The following is a 21,967-nucleotide window of genomic DNA, read 5'->3' as shown; positions in this document are numbered from 1 at the left end:
GAAACCTATTGTAGAGTGCAAACGCCTCCACAGTAAACCCCCTATACCAGGGGACCATGTGTATGGCCCCCTTTGTGGATGCATATGGTGAACTAGCGAGTAACTCGCGAGCTGCGTCCACCGTGTTGAGCAGGACCATGAAGATCCCTTGGCCCAATAGGACCACGTCCTCGATCTGCACTATGCCGATGCGCAGCGTGGAGTGTAGCCAGTCCCGAAGCTGGGCCCTGGCTCGGGAATGTCCTACTACCTGACCATAATCGATGTTTCCATTAGCTCCAGCTCCTTAGCTTGGACGGCTAAGAGCTGTTCCTCAGAGAGGACTACACGCAAGGTGTTTGACTGGGGGACACTCGCTGAGTGCGCTGGCGTCTAACTAGAGGTTTGCATTGCGCGCCCCTTCTGAGAGAACTATCAATCACATTGTGGTGCTACCTGAGGGAGGGAGCTGCTATAGATGGAGGGAGCAACTGGAGGGTGGGGGGATCAATGGCGGGGGGGGGGGGGGGGGGGGGGAACATTGCTGTGTTTGCTACGGATGGGTCCGAGGTTGCGGACGGGGGAAGCGCACCGGGGGGGGGGCCTGTGTGCAGAATGTCGGGGCAGAATGGGCAATCACGCCTGGGTGAAAGCGGCCAGGAGGAATAGGAGGCCAGGCGCGCAAGGGGGAGACAATTGTGTGGGTAGTCGGGTGGGGGTGAGCACTGTCGGGGGATGATGTTTGGGGGGGGGGGGGCATAGGTGGGTGCGGATCAGGGGGCGGAAGCCACAAGTAGGGGGCAGGCAGGATGATGGCCAGGGGGGAAGGCAACGGGCAGGGTGGGCGATTGACAGGGCGGCGATGGGGCGACAAGGCGGAGTGAGGCGACGAATAGGGCGGGGAGGGGGTGTCGGGCTACAAGCGAGGACCTAGGCGGGCGCCGCAGGTGGAGAACGGGGGGGCACCAGCGAAGGCGACGGGCAGGGCGAGCGCATGCGTGAGGGAGTAGTCGGGAGGGGGGGGGGGGTAGCAGGCGATGCGACTGAAATTGCTTGTAAGATACTTGCAAAGGCAATCAGAGTCAATTTGGCCCCTTTACCCATCCCATTCACACATCTTCACCTTTTGAAAGTCCATGGTTCTTGCTTTTCCTAGGAATTAGGACCTCATTGTGCTTGTTCTCAGTTTTGAGAAGTCACACGACTGAGTAGATTCAGAGTACTTGGAGGGCATTATGTTGAGGATGGAGTTCCCAAAGAAGTGGATGCATCATAACTCTCAATTCTACAAGAGAGAATTTGGTATTCAGAGGTTAGTGAGACAACGACGACCACTCACTTTCTTCCTGTTCTTATTTGTAGCAAAGGCTATGAGTTGCTTCTTGAGAGAAAGATCCATAGACAAAAAAGGGATTAAATTTTCTATCCCATTGTTTGATGAACTCCTTGATGCAGAGTTTGCAAATGATATTCATATATTTAGATGGAAATGACAACAACTTTATGGGCTTTTGCAGCACTGAGCTTTTCAAGGGGGCTTCTAGTTCTCTTATCAATTGGGACAAGTCCTATGGTTTTGGGGTATGTAACACTAGAAAGTCAGATTGGAGACCCATAACGTCACTTGGGTCCCTCCCAAGACCACATTGTGATATCTTGGATATCATGTGGGAATTGAGATTACGCAAGCAAAGGCTTGGAGCACCACAAGACTTTCGTTGGCAAGAACATTGGTGCTTGCAAATTTGGTTCTCCTTGTGACCATGTGGTCCATCACTATTTGTTGGGAATTCTCGTAATCATGCATTCCCTAGGTGAAGTGTCACGTTGGGAGTTCTATATTCTCAAGGGGAGATGCAAGCCTAGATAGGGAAAAGGTGCCTTGGTAACATTATGATTCAACCTGGATTCAAAGGAGGTTTGAAGATCATTTACTCCGATAGCTAGAGCAGAGACTTATCTATTATGCTCATTATTAAAGGTCGTCTTCCATACAAGGAGTGAGTTAGTGCTATGGAGGTTACACTCCATTACACCTACACTTGGAGGGTGATAGCAGCTTCACCTCGCCCTGTTTCCATAGAGCGGGGGACAGCTTCAGGTTCCTGTCCCACCACCAATACTGCATCTCTGTCCCTGATGCCTTTCTGGCCACCCACTGAGCCGCCCTGCAGGGAGACCCCTGCCAGCGGGGAGGATTGCTACCTGCGTGCAGCTGTCCTAAGCAGCACCTTTCCTTTTCTGCAATCTGTGTGCCTGTTCAACCTGCCACACAAAGAATGATTTGCTGATGGCCTCCATTGTTTGAAAGCGGGCCTGCCTAGGGATAATATGGATCAGCCTATCGCAGCCTCAGATCCGGATATGGATGTGGAAGTGGCTGTGGAAGAGGATGCAGTGGAAGAAGACATGGTGCCATGCACCAATGAGATGGCTTCACCCCCCCAATGTTCAGCCGTTTGTCAAACATAGCAAGTATCTTTATGATGAATTTCTTTCTGCTTCCAAAGCCCCCAATTTGGGTGACTCTTTGCCTCGCTTGTATGCTCAGGTGGATCTACTTTGTAGGATATACAGGAACCTAATTGGGAGCAGTTGCTCAAGTTTGCGAATTCTCTTCTGGAGGAATATGTTGAGCATAACCATTGATCTATTCGTGCATATGTGGAGGAGAAGATTTTGCATATGCAAGTGCATACTCAGGAGGTTCTTCACTCCTTTTCGGCTTTTCATGAGCAAGGCATTATTCTCTTCTTCCTCCGTAAGATTCCCATTCTTGCCAAGATCCACTAGTGGCTAATAACTATCCTCCAGACTAATTGTGTGGAGATCTTCGCTGGTCCACATGGATTCTACAAGGTTGTGCTTCTTTCTACTTTGGCATGGGATCTCCTCCTCAATAAGCAGCCTATTTTTTTCAATAAACGGTTGGTGTATATTGTCTAATGGTGTCCAATGCCAGATTTCCAATGTCTACTCAAGCAAGCATGTCCAATATGGGTGGAAATGGAGAGCGGCCCGGCTGTTTACTACGCGCTTCTCAAGGATGCAATGGCAGCAGTAGGCTGTGTATTGATACCCCCCAAGCCTAAAGCAGTAATCCTTCCCTCTCTAGAAGGCCTTTGTCTCCTCAAAGCTTCCTCTTTGAAGAAAAAACTGATCTCTTGGAGTCTCTCATGCAAATTGTTTTGCTGCCCAGTCTAGACATGAGAAGCATCTAGACCCCCCAAATCTGTGTGATTCTCTGAGATCGTTGTCATAGTGCAAGTGGTTGGGGATCGTAACACTAGTAGGGGTTCTTCTAACTTTCTCAAGGTGAACCAACTAAATCAGTGAATGATCTGAGAGAGTAGTGCTGTGTTTGCTATCAAGTAGGCTGCCTCTATCACAAGCCCAATCATCTGAATAAAGCTTATAAATCCTGGGAAAAACTTGGTTCTGGTGCCTCGTCTCTCCTAGACCTAAAGCGAGCCCATGGACCTGTCAAACTCCACTTTGAACCTAGGATCCTCGCAGAAGACGAACTATCAAGCTTGCTCTCCACCTCTAACAATCTCTGTGCACTTGCCCATGGACCATCCCATCTTTCAAGGCCTTTATTGTATTGAAAGTCCCTACCGACTACCAAATGATCATGACACAAGCTACTATCCCCAAGGTCACTATCATAGTCTATATTTTGTACCATGAAAGACCATCATGAGAGCTCTTCTCCATATCTCCTAAGCCTTGGGTAGTTCCTTAAGTAATCCCTATGACTCTCCTTTCTCTCTCCACATCTAACACGAGCAACTGGAACCTATTGTGGCCACACCACGTGCCCATTGCCAAGCTGCTGTATGTTACCGCACAAAGAGTGAGAGCTTATTGAGTCTCAATCCATTACTGAATCTCCTCCAGATGGTAGCCAAAAACCTTACGAGATACCCCATCAGATTGAATACTGGGCAACAACTAATACCACTCTCAGTGAGCTCATCTATATCCTCCTCCCCAATCTGGTGGTACAGTCGAAAAAAGGGTGCATCCCTATGGCAAGGCATTCTTTGAACTCTGATTGAACCGAATCCTCTCTCATAAGTCTACCATCCTCCTAAAATGAACAAGCAAAGACTCTCGCTGGTAGCAACCGTCACTGCACGAAAAGTGTCTTCTGTGGTATAAAGGGACCCATCCATGTCTGAGAAGTGCCTATAGTTTTCCTCCACTTTAGGGTACTCCCTCCATAATGGTCTTGGTCCCCCCAATACTGTAAAGTCTCTGTCCCTGAGTATCAGCTAGTAAGTCTAGACAAGCAAACCCCTTTCCTGAATAGAGGTGACATATATAGAGAACCTCCCCTAAGAGAGGTGCATCCTCTATGCCATTGTGAGGCTTGACTCTATCCACAAAAGATGGTCGAAGAAAAGAGGCTACCTCATCTTCTTTAGTAAAAAAGCGACAGGGACAATCTGATGATGGACTCAGGATACAGCTTTCTGGGCTTGAATAATACCAGATTAGACTGAACAGACAGCAAAGCATGTTTGCAGGTGGGAGTTTATTGCTAAGCATCATTGTTTGGTGCATCTAGCCAATGAAATGCAGTGAGGCCATTGAGCAGTAGAATGTGTGTACATTGGAGACTAATGATTACAATCTCTCTTAGAGGCAGATGTGAGAGACTGCATGGTAACTCAGATCATATAAGCAGGCAGCATGAGGCCTTTTACCCACTTGGGAATTTGGTACCTTGTTTCATTTAGGATAATTCACACAGTTAGATATTGCAGCCCTGGATTGGTTGCTCTATGAGGCTTGTAGTAGATAGCTCTGTTGAGCGGATTGCTCAGAAGTTGTTCACGCATACTATCTTCATGTTTCAGACAGTGTGTATCTACCTTACTGATGACTATTGCCAAGGCCTTTCTGATAGAGCCTTCTTTTCCAGGGAGTAAGAAACACAATTTGCAGATAAATTAAGAGGATTTTACCCAGATATACCATGGTCAGAACCAGAATCAGAAACTTTTCATATTATGTAAAGAAACAGAGACTTACAAGACCAAGACATAAGGCACTCAACTGTGAACATTGAACTTTATGCTTGTCAATAAAGCTTGACATTCCTGCAAGTCAAAATAGCAGTCACAAAATAAACACAGCACTACAGTAGAAAAAAATTCGACTTGAATCACAATAATTTTATGGAGCTTCAGATATTTATAAGAACTACCCTCAGCTTGGAGGTCTGGCAGATAGCAGGACAGTAAAATGTACCAACTATTGAAGGCAGATAGCAGGACATTAAAATGTATCAACTATTGAAATAAAAAATGAGACTTACAGTAGTTGAATTACCCCTCGTGATCCATCAGAATGACTTCCTTAAAAGTCTTGCCAACTGGAAGCTAAATATCCCACGTTTGTGTGAAGTTTTCACCTCTTCAAATGTCTCTCTTTCTTGGTAGTTTTTATGAAATTTCAGAACAAACATTTTCTTTTCTGAAAGAAAGAAAGTTCTATTGATAACATCTTGGAGAAAACCCCCACGAAGAAGAATAAAACGTACAAAGAACCATGTAAAGAGTAGCCAAGTACATCAAAGATACAATGGTTGTGTGAAGAGCCAATCTGGTGGGCTATAATGCCAGTGCATTTGAGGGGCAGACTGCAGTATGAAAAAAGGTGCCAGATTTCTAGGTCCATCACCATCCACAAGACGGCCTCCCTCATGCTCTTAAAGCCACAGTGCATCCTCTCCCATCTGCAATGGAGAGTGTGGAAGATCTCTGTCCAAATCCTTAAAAGAGTCTCTGTTTTGGATACATCCCAAAGGTTTATACCAACAGCCATCAGCTCCCATCTATGACAGCATCCCTCGGTCCACTGTGCTTGCAAGTAATCTAGTGTGGGGATCCTACCGAGATGCTGTTCAATGATGAGCAAAGAAGGCTCCCATGGAGGTCCTCATATCCACATGCTGGGAATTTGTACATGACCCATGCTATAGCTCCCCATGTAATGACCATGTTCACTACTGTGCTGTGAAAGATCATACTGAGGGTTCTCCATACCTCCTAAGCTCTCAGGTAGTCCCATACATTTCAATAGAAACTCATCCCCTAACTGCCATAAACATTTTTTAGTTGGTCCCCCACTTCTTCCCTTCTTGCTAACTCGTCTTCTGGACGTCTTCCCTCCTCATCTACTTTTCCGATCCACCAGTATTCTCCACTTTCAATTGAAGCTTTTAGCCAGCCTGTATAATATCACCAATCACATGCCTCTTCTTCTCCCAGAATACTCCTTTCTACATTCCTTTTCATCTGCTTTCGAATTGTTTCTGCTTGTAGAATGGCTCTACCTTTGGCCATTTCACAGTCCAATTGATCAGTCATCAAACGACCAACTGGATCCAATTAAAATGGCTTCAAGTAGGAAAAAATGCATACAACTTGTGGCAAAAACCCATGGCTCAAAAGCCTCCCATTCTTAGGCCTAGTAATTGATTCCCTGCTTCACACTCCAAAAAGACAATAACCAAGCCCTTTATTCATATCAACAGCCACTTGCCTTTTCCTCTCTCATGGTACTCCTTTCTACCGTCTTTTCATCTCTGCTTTCCCATTGTTCCAGGTTGTGCAATGGCCAGTTGGACTCATTAAACTTACTTCAAATAGGAAAAGTGCATGTGTCTTGTGGCAAAAATCCATCGCTCAAAAGCCTTCCATCCTTAATCGTAGTATCTGATTCCTGTTTGACACTCAAAAAAGATAATAACTGAGCCCTCCATTCATATCAATAGTCTCAATAGGTTGTTTCCAAAGAAGTCATGAAAGAAGTTATTACTTCGGAGACTAGAGGAGATTAGACCTAAGTTGGTGGTCCCTAGCAATTGAGCATCCAATCAATTTTTCATTGGATTAGAGGGTTTCAAAGTAAAGATTTGCAATATGCATCATAAAAGCTAGGAGGTGAGTCTCTACTTCCTTATTTGTTAATAGAATTCATCAAATTGTAGAAGAGAGGATGAAGCAACGTTTCCTCTTCAACAGCTAGGGCAAAGGCCTTCGAGGATTTAATGATCACATGTTTTCTTCATCATCAACAATGTGTTGTGATTGTTCTGGATGTATTATGTATGGCAATTTATTGTATTTGTTAAGAACTTTTAATTGATACCCATATTGCTTGGACATCATATCTTTTGATGACAATCACCCAAAGGTTGAATAACCTTAGGATGATTAACAGGGACATTATTTAATTAATCAAAATATGAGGATGTCAAGAGGTATGCCACCCAACAAAGCCATGCAATGTAACTTTCATGTTAAATGAAGATGAAAGAATAAGATTTGCTTGCTGTCCAATTCTTTCTGCATTCTTTCTGCCATTAATTTCACACAATAATTAGTTGTTGCTTGAACATTAATTGTGTTGAATTCAATCTCCATAATTTTACATTTTTCCAACAACTCGTATCAGAGCATGCAACTATTGTGATTCTGGGTAGAGAAGGGCTGTCAAAGGAGGAAGAAGAAATTCATGTCAATAAATGTATGGAAAAGAAGAGTCAATTCAGTTTTGTTTGTTGTTCATGATAGAAGGGACACAAAAGAAGATGATTCGTCAGGATTTTCAAAAGTGTAGTAATTTCAGCAATTATCATGACAATTGGATAATGTTCAAATAGTCAACTAGGCTGTTCCAAAGCAGGCATGAACCATGGAGCAGATTGTCTCAAGGCACTCGACACATTTTACCACGTGTGATGTGAACTAAAGGGATTGCTAGGCAGTTCTGTCACCATTCCAGGCAAGCTTTTGAAGGCTTTCAGAGACTTTAACTAAAGATTTAATAGGACAACTATGCAAAGCATCTTTCTGACTACTGAATTATATAAATTGAACAACAGATAAATATAGAATTCTAAAGCACACCTGAAGATCAGGCCTGAATCAATTTAATGATTGATTTATTGTGTTTATTCCTCATTGGCAAAGAGTGTGGGAAGAAACAGTTGGAATCCTTCAATATATTGTTAGTAAATTTTTTTTCCTTGGTTCTTGCTATGATTAACCTACTTGTTGAAAATGGGGGAGAACTTGAAGACACAGTGCACTACTTTGATGGTAAAAAATACCAAATTTAGCAATTTCAAGATGAGGAACTTGTTGACAACGAACTTGTGGGATGTTACCACTAGAGATGAAAGAAGACCACTAGCAGCAATAAGGATGTCATCCTTGAAGGTATTTTCAAATAGGAGTGGCAAACAAGGAAGATGAAGCAAAAGATAAAGTGTCAATTGGCAAGGACATGATGACGAAAGAACCTGAATACAAAGAGAACTTAAAGGAGTATGAGAAAAAGGCTCAAATGGCATTGTGTATGGTCAACATGTCAGTAAAAGACTCTGTTATCCTTATTTCAGTGATGCAGTCTCTAGAAACAGCATGGGATATTTGAAGTAATATGTACGAGGCAGTGAACTCCGCTCGGGTATTGTATTTCAAACACAAACTACTTTGGATATGAAAAAGTGACAGCCTACCTTACAGCCCTCAAAGAGGTGTGATGAATTAACTGAAGTTAGAGAGCCTGTACCCAAGATGACATGGTAAGAGCAGCCCTCAAGGTTTAATGCCAGCCTATAAACACTTACATACATCTTTAATGGTACATGATCATGCTCCCTCATTTGAAGAGTTGTCAAGCATTCTCCAAGAGGAGTTGTCTTTCAAGATGCATAAATCCACTAGTTCAAGGGGGAGTGAACAACCATTGACTGTTAAAGAAAGTAATCAAAGATGAAGAGGTGGTGCTCAAGGAAGATGTAATTTCAGAGGCTCATTCCATAGATCATCTTGTAATACTAATCAGAATTTTTGGTGGACAGCAACAACAAACTTTTGATATAGATCAAATTCTGTAAGAGGAAGAGGAGGTTTCAAACCGGCAATACATTTCAAAAGTCCAAAGGACCATGTTGGCATTGTGGAAAAGATTGTCACATTGAAAATGTGTGTTACTTCAAGCTAACCTGGCAACAATTTCAGTATGGAAGAGGAAGCAGAAGAGGAAGAGGTTGGATCAATCAAAGGCAATCCACTAATTTTGTAGGTCACAAAGAAAGCAAGCAAAAGATACTAGTCATGGCAAGAGGCACAATGAAAGAGGATGATGGCTGGTATTTAGGTCCAGGAGCTTATTTCCATATGACTTTCCATAAAGAATGGTTTCCTAACTTTGTGGATCAAAGTTGCAATAAAGAAAGCGTCATACTTGGTGATGATAGGTCACACAAATGATAGAAGGAGGTGGTGATATACCTATTCAGCTTCCTAACAATGTGTCCAGATATATTCAAAATCCTCTAGTGATTGCTAACTGGCAACAAACTTCTTGTCAATGGGCTGCATTGCAGATCCAGATATGAAGGTAGAGCTTTATAAAGACAAGTGATTGATAAAGGATATGAAAAACAATTCAAAGTAGTTGTTCATGGCACCTGTACAAAAGATGATCTATATCAGCTTGAATCAGTGGCAAATCAGCAAGCATTGGTGGCTGTCAATGATGGGCAAAGTGTTTGATGGCATCAAAGATTTGGGCATTTGAACTATGGGAGTCTGAAGGTCTTAAGTGATAAAAGTATGGCTTATGGAATTCCTCAAATATTTCAGAATTCAGCAGTATGTGAGATTGCATAATGGGCAAAGAAACAAGGAGTCCTTTTGTGAAGCATGAAACATATAGACCTAAAGAACTACTAGAGTTGATCCATTGTGATATTTGGGGACCTTCACTTCTTTCTTTATTAGGTAGTTCTTGCTACTACATTACCTTTAATTATGGTTTTTCACATTAAATATAAATTTATTTTTGAAGCATAAATGAGAGGCACTGCAATGTTTTAAAGGGTTGAAGGAAAAGCTTCAAACAGCAAACAAGAGCCAAGGTTGAAGTTTTAAGGATTGATAGACGTGGAGAATGTAGCTCCAAAGCATTTGATGAGTTTTGTAGGGAACACAGTATTCATCACCAACTCACAACGGCATACACCCCACCAAACAATATGAGGCACAGATCCAAGATAAGATCTTCATCATCAAGGCTAAATCATCCACAATAGTGGTCTCTACCCAGCTGCTAGGTACTTGAGCCTACTCATAGTTGTCTGGTACGAAAGGCACGATATGGTACGGTACGATAAAATATGGTACTAAATGGTGCCTTATGATTTTATAAGGTACAGTACAATATTAGTACGAAAAAAAATTAAGATGATTTTTTAAATAACAAAAACCATAAATCATTAAATAAATGATAGAACATAGAATACATCTTTAAAGTGGAAATAGCCATTTCATTACAGAATAAGATGAATACATGGAGTGACCATCCTGGTCACATGGGCTGCGCAAAATATGCAATACAACTACAGTCTAGCATATCTGATACAAAAAAAAAGACCAATGTCATATGAATCTATGATGAGGCATCACTATCATCATTATCATCAAAACCATCTGAGTGCTCATCAAGAGAGTCAGAAGATGAGTCCTCAGCATCCAATGATGAGACACACTCATACTCATCCTCACTGATGATCTTACCATCATCATCAAATGATGGCTCCCTAGGTGGTGGCTATGTAGGCAAGGGGGGGATGTCATCATGAGGCATAGGATGTGAGCTACTAGAGCCCCACCTTACATATGTCTGCAAGCCACTCAAACCACCCCTCCTCAATGATGGAGGGTGTCGAATGACCATGCCCCTGCTACCACCTACTTGAACTCCTCGCCCACGAGCACGCTAACTACGAGTGTCACGAGTATCTACTACTATAAGCTCTCCATAGAGCTCTGCAAAAATCATCTCCTCCTCGTCCACCTTCTTATGTATACTCGGAAGAGTGTCGCCCATCAACTTGAATGTATCAACATTCACCTACACAATGCAATGACGCACATAAGATTGATCATTGTAAATGCTAAAGTCTAAATTGTAAAGTATAAACTAAAAAGTTCAAATTTTAAAAGTTAAAACAACAAATTTTAAAATTTAAATGTTATGGTTAAGTGTTTAAACTTTACTTGCTTCTTTGGACTACCCATGCTCATCATAGCTCTCATCATGCGTAAGTCAGTGCGGCAATAGACTAGCCGCTCTAACTGTCGTGTGCTAAGTTGATTGCGAATCTTTGTGTGAATGAGAGAATAGGCACTCCAGTTTCTCTCACATGCACCCGAAGAGCAATCTTGGGCAAGGATCCTCATGGCTAAGGGCTGAAGGGTCTCCAGTGCGTATCCAAAGTTTTAACACCAAAATAAAGGTTTCACAAGTGACTCTCTCCTCCAACAAGTGGGAGAAGCAAAAGCCACATGCCCTCTCTGATCTACATAGCATCCTAGCTCCTCCAGCATTGCATTGCAATCATCCATAGAGACCACATGAGCCAAATAAGCAAGCTAGTCCAAACAGAACTCTCTATCATCCATGACCGCCGGTGACTTGTAGGCCAGATGTACCAATGCGGCAAAACCATGGACAGGCTTATGCATCCACGTCCATCTCCTCTCTGGCATCGGCTATCTCTAAAACATGTGCATGTTGTGTCTCTGTGATCACTGTATAAGCACACGCCTCCACCAATGGCACTCTAAACAAGTGAACGAGAAGGCCCATGGTGAACCCCTCGCAATCACTCATACCTAACACCCTATAAAAGGGAGTCACGACAATAACGACCCGGACTTTTTGCCAAAATTGCTCATTAAGACACAAGCGCTACATGGCTTTGGCCTCCTTTGTCTCATGCTCATCCCACTCATTCCATAGAGTGGACATCACTGTCTGGCGTGCACCTCATAAAGGCACTCTAGCAATAACCACATGTAAGCAAAGCGAGCTGAAGAAGGCTTCTTCAACTCCAGTGTGCTATGCTCATAATACATTGCAAGCACCTTTACCTTTACCGTGAAGAATGTGACAATTGATATAGCTTTACGGACCACCCTCTTCACCACTTGAGCTTCCCAATGTTCTCCATGAGCAAGTCCAAACAATGACTTGCACATGGAGTCCACACAATCATAGGGAGCACGGACTCAAGCAAACGGCCCATGCGCTAACAATTCGATGCATTGTTGGTAACAACTTACACCACATTTGAGGGGCCTATCTACAACCATAATTTACAAATTACAAGTATACTTATTGCTAACAATACTTGGAAATTGAATGTTAGAGAGAGAAAGAGTCTAGAGAGAGTTTAAACTTGAGCCTTTCCAATTTCAAGTTTCAACTTTAAACTTTCAAGATTCAATAATGAAGAGAGATGGGACCCGGGGGTGGGGGGCCTTGCGGCCCGAGGGGAAAGAGAGAATCGAGATAGATCATAGATACTAGAGAGAAATTAATTATTAGAATAGGGAGATAGATAGTTATGCATAAATCAATTTTCAATTATGAATCATGATATTATCATAATGAAAGAAAGTGAAACAAATTTAAAAGGAAAATTGCAATGTATACCTCAATGACAGCTTGTCGAATGTAGCGGTAGATGAATGCGCCCGTCGTTTTTCTCCCCCTCTTGCCGGTATCTACAACCCGCAAAAAGTAAGTGCCAAGTGGATATGAGATGAGTATGTTGATGATGCTACGTTTCTTATGATTACTCCATCCGTCGGTGAGAATGGAGCAACCATATTTTATCCATGCAGCCCGAATAGGATCAAGGCCTCTATCAATCCTCTCCTTCTCTTCATTAATCTTTTTCATCCTCATGTCATTGTATGTAACACTGGTCCATCCTTCACATGGATCCACATTGGCAATGGCTTTTACCATCTTCTTCCATTGCTCTTGCTTTAGGACATTAAATGCAAGATTGGACTCAATAACTGTACGTGAAATTTCAATGTCCACAAGTCGTCATCTTTCTCTAAGAAAGTCAACCGATCCACACACATGACCGAGAGCTTGAGAGAGAGAGGATTGTCTCTCTAGCACCGTATGAGCCTCCACTCTTTGACTTTTACTGGAGCCGGATGCGGATGTGGAGTCCCCCACCACCAATGGTAGAGACCCCTCCCGCATCGATTGAAGATACACCCACATTGGATGCTTCCTCGTTAGTAGGCATAGGAGTTGGTGCCGATAAGCCACTTCCTCATTCTCTTGTAGATTCCCCTCTCATCTTGGCAAGAATCTCCTCCGCGATGTTTTGAGGGATCTCCTTGCATGGAGCAACTTGCCCCCCCCCCCGCCCGTCCGTCTTGGAAAGATGTTGGAGAAGCCGAGTTGCACCACTTGTATAGTGCTTCCCACAATACTTGCATATCCAATGGTGGGAGTTGGACTTCTTTGTGTTCCTCTCCACATGGATTGCATGCAAATTGAAGGCCTTGTACTTCTCACAAGTCATGGTGCCAATGACGGATAAAGAGGCCACACAGAGAGAGAGAGAGAGAGATGCAGAGAGAGAGAGAGAGAGAATGAGTGAGAAAGTGAACGCGATGTCGCCGCCTGAGCGCCCCGTCCTGCCGCCGCCCGTCTGACCTGCGGGCCCTGGTCGCAGTTGTCGCCTGTCTGTCCCATGGATCCTGGTCGCAGTTGTCGCCGTCAGCCCTGGGCGCTGTCGCCTGTCATCTCGCCACAGTTGTCGTTTCCTGCCGCCGAACGTCCGCCTGCACGCGCCCGCCTACCTGTGGAGGCTCAAGTTTCGCCGACGACACCCGCACTTCACAGGTCTGCATCGTCCCTGCCTCTTTTCCTGCCGTCGCATCCGTCCTCTGCCGTGGCCATCAGGTCCAAACCCGCTCGCCCTCTGCTGTGCGATTGTGGCCCACTGCAAGGAGTTCTGCTTGACGTCTCCCCTCGGACGTTGCACACTCACCTGGATCTGTGCCCTCAGCTGCTCGCCTGCCTTCACACGCCCTATTCATCAGGGGTTCACCGGCGCGCGTCTGTCCTGTTCTGCACAGGTGCCCCGTTGCAGTCCTGTTGCTGCAGCCAGGTGGTTCCCTGATTGTGCCGGTCTGCGGGACTTGCGGAGCGAGCAAGAGAGAGAGACAGAGAGCGAGAGAGAGAGAGAGAGAGAGGAAGGGACATGCAGATAGACATTTTACAAGGACAGATCTGTGCCGAGAAGGCAGCAGATTATTGAAGAGCAGAGACTGTAGACAGTGCATCCTGCTGCTGCAGTGAGGGAGCGAGCGAAAGAGAGAAGACAGCGGTATGGCTGGCCTGGATATGGATTTTCTCGACCGGACGGTGGCAGCCCTTGGCCCTGATTCCGATACCGAGGAGCCGGAGGATATGGTGCCATGCACGGAGGAGCCGCCTCCGGGTTCTGATCTGCCGCCGGCAGGCAAACGCTCTAAGCACACTTCAGACGAGCCAATGGGTCCTCAGGACCGTTCCTATGCGCAGGTTGCCTCCGAACCTGTGGATTCGAAGGAAATAGACTGGGAGCATTTGCTGGACTTTGCCAATACTCTGCTTGGCGATTATGTCCAGCATAATAATGAAACTTTCTCTGCTGCGGCTGCGGATGATGTGCTGGAAGCGACAGTGGACCCAAAATCAGTCTTGCGGTCCTTCTCGGTGTTCTATGACCGTGCAGTTATACTTTTTTTCACCGGCAGGATCCCAGTGCTCTCACATATTCGCCAGTGGATGCACCACTTATTGCAAGGGGAGTATGTTGAGGAGATCTTCCTTGGCCCTCGTGGCTTTTATGAGGTGCTGTTGAAATCCGAATCGCATCGAGCTGAGCTACTGTCCAAGTTGCCACTATTCTTTGACCGCCGCTTGGTCCATGTGGTACCATGGCGCCCTATGGCTGACTTCCAGCGTCTGCTTCAACGCGAATGCCCGGTGTGGGTGGAAGTGGAAAATTGTCCAGCAGTATATTGGCCATTGTTGAAAGACGCAATGGCGGTTGTGGGCACAGTGCTGGTTCCCCCCAGCCTCAGGGCTATGAACCGAAACCGTCTATGCATGTTATGGGATACGGCCAGGAAAAGGCCTGCGTGGCTTCGCCTCAATTGCGCTGGCATGCATCCTTTGCATTTTCGCCTGAAATGGGGCAATTTTGCCGGACACTGCTTTTCATGTGGTAAATTAGGGCATTTTGTAGCTGAATGCCCGGAACGGCAACTGTCTTCTGAGGAGGCGCAGGTTGTGCAGCCCAAGGATGACATGGTGCTTGATGCCCAGACACAGGAGACCCTTCAGCACCCTACTGTCATGGAAAAAGGTAAACAACAGGTCCGAGCTTTGGATTCTCCTAGCTCTGATTGGATTGAGGCACGACAAAAAAAAGGTAAAAAGTTGGACGCAGGCCTGGCAGATCCTGGGCCTCATGTTTCCCCGGATTCCGTGCGCACGTACACGCGCAGGAAAGACATGGTCACCCCACAGCAGGTTGTGCGTACCATGGCCCCGTCAGCCCCCCGCAATCCGTCTTCAAGGAAAGTCTATTCCGAGGGCCCCAAGGGCCCACCTGCTAAGCTGGTGTTTGATGCGAAAGGCAATGTGATTACTCCTTGGGATAGGCGTTATCCCCGCCCTGCTCCCAAGGTAGTGGATTTCCCTTCTACCTCTAAAGCAGGTCGCCCGAATTCATTTGCAGTATTGGCTGATTTTCTGGATGAGGGTGTCCTGGATGCCCTCGCGGAAAAGATGCAATCGAGGCAACAGGCGCCTCGTTCCTGACTTCCTTTGTTTGAAAATATATGAAGATTGCCACGTGGAACGTGCGAGGCATTTGCTCTCGCCATAAGCAGCATACCATGTGGTCTGTCTTGCATGAAAATCAGTGGGATGTATTATGTGCAGTGGAGCACAAAAGTCATGGTGAGGCAGGAAAGGTTGTGGATTGTCGTGGATTTCGTCTGTTTTATGCAGGGACACATGCTAAGCATTATTCGGGCGTGCTGATGATTGTTCATGAGAAATACCAGCCTGTTCTTGTTAAAAATGATGTGCACGGCCGCTTTCTGGTAATCGAAGTCCTATTTGAAGGTGAGATTTTATGGCTGCTGGGACTTTATGCTCCCAATGATCCCACATCCCGACGGGATCTATGGTTGACTTTGCAGGGCTCCATGGCACTTGGCCGCAGAGGGTTTTTGATGGGAGATTTCAATATGTGTGTTGACTCTTCGCAGTCCACCTCAGGGCATTCCGTAATGGATACGCAAGAAAGCCGGGTGTGGAACTCCTTTGCTTTGCACATACTTAAGCAAGATCTTTGGTCGTGGCTTCACCCTTCTGTTTCAGGTTTTACTTTTCATTCTGCGCAATATGCAACCAGTTGGTCGCGATTGGACAGAATGTATATCATGCAGGGGGATGATTTTCTTCCCGAGATGCTGGAGATGAAGGTCTTGCAGCAATATGCGTTGTCGGATCATTTTCCCCTCCAGCTTGAGATGCGGGCACAATCTGTTGCACCTTTTATGCAGTTCCTGGATAAGCTCCCTTTACGCTTCAACTCCTCTTATTTGAAGCATCCAATTTTTCAGGATTATATACAGCAACTGATTGAGAGGTTCTTATTGGACTTCGCCTCTGAGGGCTTGGCTTCGTTTGCACGCCTGCTCTCTAATGTGCAGCGGGTTGCTCGGCAGTATGGGATTCACACTGCCTCTCTTTGTCGCCGCCATCGACTTGCAGCAGAGGACTTATTGGCCTTGGTCCGTTCCTTGCTCCTGGATTCCCCAGATGATGATTTTCTGCTGTCACTGGAGCGGCGTTTGGCCCATCTTATTCAAGTCTTTAGCTTGAAATCTTATCAGCAGGCCAAGCTGCATAACTTGACTGACACATTGCAAGATAATGCCTGCCAGTCTCATAAGTTCTTTCGAGCCTTGCATGCTTCTCCGGCTCGCGAAAATATGACTCGACTTGAGGACTCGGAAGGTCGCATGGTCACTGATCCGCAGACCATTATCAATATGTGCAGAAATTATTCTATGGATCTTTTTGGTTCTTCATCCTTGCCGTCTAGCCAGGTTACGCATGCCCGCTCGGTCTTCTATCAGCTGGTCCACCAGCAGGTTCCGCTTGATATGCAAGCCTCTTTGGAGGCCGATATTTGCGAAGAGGAGGTTATGGATGTGTTGTTGCACCTGCCTAAGGATAAAAGTCCTGGTTGGGATGGTCTCACTAACGAATTTTTTGAGCACTCAGCCACGCAGTTGGTAAAGCCTTTGGTGGTCATGTTCCAGCAGGTTTGGGAAACAGGGGTCATGCCTTCTTCATGGAAAGAAGGCCTCATCAAACTGATCCCCAAGGTCCCTTCGCCGTCAAAGCTCCAACATTGGAGACCAATTTCGTTGATGGGCGTGATGTATAAAATCTTTTCCAAAGTGCTGGCAAATCGGCTTCACAAGCACCTTCCAGCTCTTGTGCACCCCCTCCAATATGGTTTCATTAAGGGACGCAACATTTTGCACAATATCTTGAATGTGCAAATGGCTATTGATTATGCGAGGCACTCCAATCAGCAAGTGGTCTTGATTCAACTGGACCTGTAAAAGGCGTTTGACTGTGTGGACTGGTCTTTCCTTGCAGAGCTTATGTCTGCTATGGGCTTTGGGATCCGCATGTCCCGATTGATCTACACCATTAGTACTGAGGCTTCTTCAAGAGTTATGCTTAATGGTGGGGTCACAGAGCCATTTCTCCTTGCACGCTCGCTCAGACAAGGCTGCCCTTTGAGTCCTCTCTTCTTTGCCTTGGCGACTCACCCGGTCCTTTCAATGTTATCCTCCATGGCGGCTTCTGCCCAGCTGGCAGGGTTATCTCTTCCTTTGGGGCAGCACTTCATTAGCCAATCCTTGGCTGATGACTCCTTTATGATTTTGCAGGCGGACAGGGATAACATTCGCAAGGCATTAGATGTTTGGACGCTCTTTGGTCAAGCTTCTGGTCTTCGCATCAATGCCTTCAAGTCAGCCATTCTCAGTTGCACGGAGCCTGATTTAGAGTCATTAGGCTGGCAGGGCCAGGTGGTTTCTCGTGGCGCGATTGTCAGGCATCTTGGATACCCATTGGGGGTGGATGTACGGCCAAAGGCCCTGCTGGAGTGGATTTCACACAAACTGGCCGTGAAGTTTATGTATTGGAAGTCGCAAGCCTGGCCGTTCCATGTCCGCCTCAAAGTGGCTCAGACAATTATGCTACCAATGCTGACGTATTTCCTGCCATTACTGCCATGGACGCCCAGTACTTTGAAGGCTCTTACTCATCCCATTCGTTTCATGCTATGGAAGAAAGATTCACTGCAGGCAGGCATTTCCTGGATTTCATGGTCACATGCATGTACCCCTAAGAGCATGGGTGGTGGAGCTATTTTGGATGCAGAAACTCATATGCTGGCTCTTCGTTGGTCTCTGTTTCGTGCCATGTGTGTGGATCATCACCCGTGGACCATCATAGCCCGTTATTTTCTTGAGGACAGCGGCCTCCGCCAGGGTAACACACGGCTTCGAGCCTCATGGTGGCATGTCCTTAATGCTGACGCTTGTTTCTCCAGTCCCTCTTTCTCTTTGTTAGTGCATTTGGTCGGCTCTTGGAAAGTGGTGCTCCAAAAGGCCCGTTGGCATCCTGTAGGGGACCGCGTGCAGACAAATTCTTTTCAGCTGGAATTGTTGGCGGTATCCACATTACTTTCATGGGAAGATAAACATCAGCTCAGACCAAGATTTAACCGCATGGCCCGTTTGGGTGTGACTTCGATTGCGGATGCTACCCTTGCCACTCGCAATGTCCTTGCATCATTTCGGACTGCTAGGAGACTTTTCAGGATCCCGCGCGGATACCGTGATTTATGGGGGAAGCTTTCCTCGGAACTTCAGGGTAGGCAACCCTTTCCTGCCCTGGCTATGGATCGCCCTTGGCAGGACTGGGACCTTGCAGGCCGGTTGAGTCTGGAAAAGGCCTCTACTAATCAGGTGTATCATCTTCTCATTAAAGATCACCAATGGTTGGGCGTGAAAGTTAATGCTGTTTGGGGCCTGCGGAAATCACTGTCATGGTGGCAGGCAACGCTGATGGAGGGATGGCAGAACAAGACACCTTTCAAATGCAAGGTCTTTCTGTGGCGGGTAATGATTGGTGGTCTTCCTCTTGCCTCGGCCCTTTCCAAGCGTCGAATCTCGAATGGCACTTGCTTCTTCTGCACCACTTCGGCGGAATCGGCCCGACATCGTTTTCTTTCTTGCCCGCTCGCCAAGAATATCTGGTCACTCTTGTCACGAATCTGGCACGCGGTGGTGGGGTCTTCACTGACTCCCTTCGATTGGGTTTTTGTGCGCCCGAAGTATCCCATACCACCACCGTTACATATGAAGATCTTATTCCATTTTTTCAGATACTGGGGATGCTGGCACATTTGGACCACCCGAAATGCTTTTCTCTTTGATTCGGCTTCTAATGTACCGCGACATATTGCAAGGCTTAAAGGGCTCTTGCATTGGCAGCTAGATCTCATCAGGCACTCTGACTTGCTCCCTCGGGAGGATTTGTATTCCTGGCATTTGGCAATTGCCTCTGGGTCCTTGCCATGATTGGTGTAACTTTTTAGTACCCTAGTCCAGGGATTTCCCACACGTTGGCCTATGGCCCTCGTGCCTCTTGTACTCGTGTAATCATGTAATCTTGTACTTTCTTCGTAATTAATACAATTACCTTTTACGAAAAAAAGAGAGAGAGAGATGCCTGAGTCTCAACTCTTGAAACTTGAAAGTTGTCTTGAAAGTTGAAAGGGAGAGAGACTCGAGAGGCCCAAGGATTGGGGTAAAGTTGAAAGAGTAAGATTGAGAAAGAGGGGATGGGAGATGGGAGATGGGAACGACAAATGCTTTGATAGGGTGCGGGATAGAGGGATGGGAGATGAGATTTGAGAATGGCAAATGGTTCGATAGGGTGCGGAAAAGAGGGGATGGGAGGTGAGATTCAAGAATGAAAAATCACAAGTCCATTCAAGAATCAAGATCCAAGAGAGGAAGATGAGAACGTATGAATTTGTACGGATACGTACCGTATTGTATCATACAAATTGTATGGTACAGACAGATCCGTATGTCGTCAGAGGCAACTATGAGCCTACTAAAAACAATCTAAGGTAGAAAGCTTGTTGGACACCTTACACGTTAGCATATCTAGAAAACATGCATCCAAATGACTTTAGAGGTGAGAGCCTCTCAATGTGTGCTACCTTGGCAGAGCACTAGTCATCCATCATCCATCATCCACTCCCTCCATGATTGTTGGAAACAACTACAAGGAGACTCACAATGATGGCAGCTTCATAGTTTCTTCACACATGGGATGCCATGGCCTACTCTTTACCTTGCTCCTCCACAATGGCTTTTATCTCCCATTCCCCCCATCAATGGTCAAAGGGAAGAGGATTTCTCGACAAGAAACACATGCAAGTCTACATTGAGATGCTTGTAAACATGAGTAGCTTTTGATTTATAGAAAGCTCTGCCTAGATTGCTGAGCATGTGCACTTTTCTTCCAAGTAATATAACTAGCAACACCTTTTCTCGCAAAAAAAAGTTTAAATCTTCTATCCAAGAGTGTGGCCCAACTCACTAAAAATAGTGATCGAAGAGAAGAGGCTTCCTACTCTTTTTTTTGATTGTGATCAGTGGTAGCTTGTGGAGGCCAAATGAAACAGGTCTTCTAGTTTTGATGATAGCAGCTGAAAATCTGAACTCCAAACACCTCCCTAAGTCTTCACTCTTGATGTCCTGAAAGATCCAATGTACATAAGGCTGCCATGATCCTCCATGTCTAGATGTCTCCATATTAGAAATTTCTTCCAAGGTTCCTTGCTTGGAAGGAGGTCCATGGCAATGAGCTCAACCAATAAGGCTCTACTCTAGTTTGTGTCTATGATCTCCAAGCCTCCTCTAGATCTAGGTTGTATAATGACACCCACACCACCTTCGCCCTAGCAAAGTTCTCACCTCCTCTTCACCAAATAAAGTTCCTAATGAGGCACTTAACTTGGCTATCCATGGCCTAGAGAAATCCCAATAAAAAGTGAAATACTATACGATCACAAGAACCTGGTCGTCAATCACCACACTCCTTGATAATGAAGCTTTATTGAGCTCCATAGTTGTCAAGTATGAAAGATTTGATATGGCACCGTATGATAAAAATAAGGTATGGAACAATATTAATACGAAAAGAAAATTAACTTGATTTTTTATAAAAACCATAAATCATTAAATGATAGAACACATGTTTAAAGTGAAAATAGCCATTTATTATACAATAAGACGAATACATGAGGGTGGCCCTCGCAGTCGCAAGCGTTGCGCACAACATGCGATAGAAACTAGACTTTAAAGACTAGTACATACATGGATAATGGATCATAGTGGCATGTGGATACAATGATAGTAAATACAAAAAAGAGAGAGACCTATGAATCTATAGACTATGATGAGGCATCATTATCATCATCAGAACCATCTGAGTGCTCATCAAGAGAGTTTGAAGATGACTCCTCGGTGTCAGAAGATGAGACACTCTCATACTCATCCTCACTGATTAGGTTACCAACATCATCAAATGATGGCTCCCTAGGCGCCGATTGTGTAGGCAAGGGGGGAATGTCATCATAAGGCATGGAATGGGAGCTATTAGAGCCTCGCCATATGTTTGCAAGCCACTTGAACCACTCCTCCATGTTGGAGGGCACCGAATGACCATGCCCGTGCTACCATCTACTCAAACTCCTTGCCTACGAGCACGCTGACTACGAGTGTCATGAGTATTTGCTGCTATAAGCTTTCTATAGAGCTCTACAAAGATTATCTCCTCCTCCTCATCCATCTCTTGATGCACACTCGGAAGAGTGTTGCCCGTCAACTTGAATGTATCAACATTTACCTACACAATGCATATAAGATTGTAAATACTAAAGTCTAAATTGTAAAGTATAAACTTTATAGTTTAA

The 21,967-nt window shown here is 45.3% G+C and overlaps 1 protein-coding gene across 3 annotated transcripts in view; it reads right to left on the bottom strand.

Annotated features, from left to right (window-relative positions):
- LOC148035063 (Sodium Bile acid symporter family) overlaps nt 1-21,967 on the bottom strand; it is a 226,298-nt gene that overhangs the window by 19,941 nt on the left and 184,390 nt on the right. For all 3 annotated transcript variants that reach the window (XM_087679972.1, XM_087679973.1, XM_087679971.1), the window contains exon 10: nt 5,020-5,087. In XM_087679972.1, the coding sequence (XP_087536098.1) occupies nt 5,020-5,087 (68 nt within the window). The remainder of the gene's footprint in view (nt 1-5,019; nt 5,088-21,967) is intronic.

This window comes from Lygodium microphyllum, chromosome 6 (genome assembly GCF_053477565.2).
Source record: "Lygodium microphyllum isolate KBCC chromosome 6, Lygodium_microphyllum_v1.1.10, whole genome shotgun sequence".
Classification (NCBI taxonomy): Eukaryota; Viridiplantae; Streptophyta; class Polypodiopsida; order Schizaeales; family Lygodiaceae; genus Lygodium; species Lygodium microphyllum.
The sequence above is the reverse complement of the archived record's forward strand: the minus strand, read 5'-3'. Positions and strand labels throughout refer to the sequence as shown.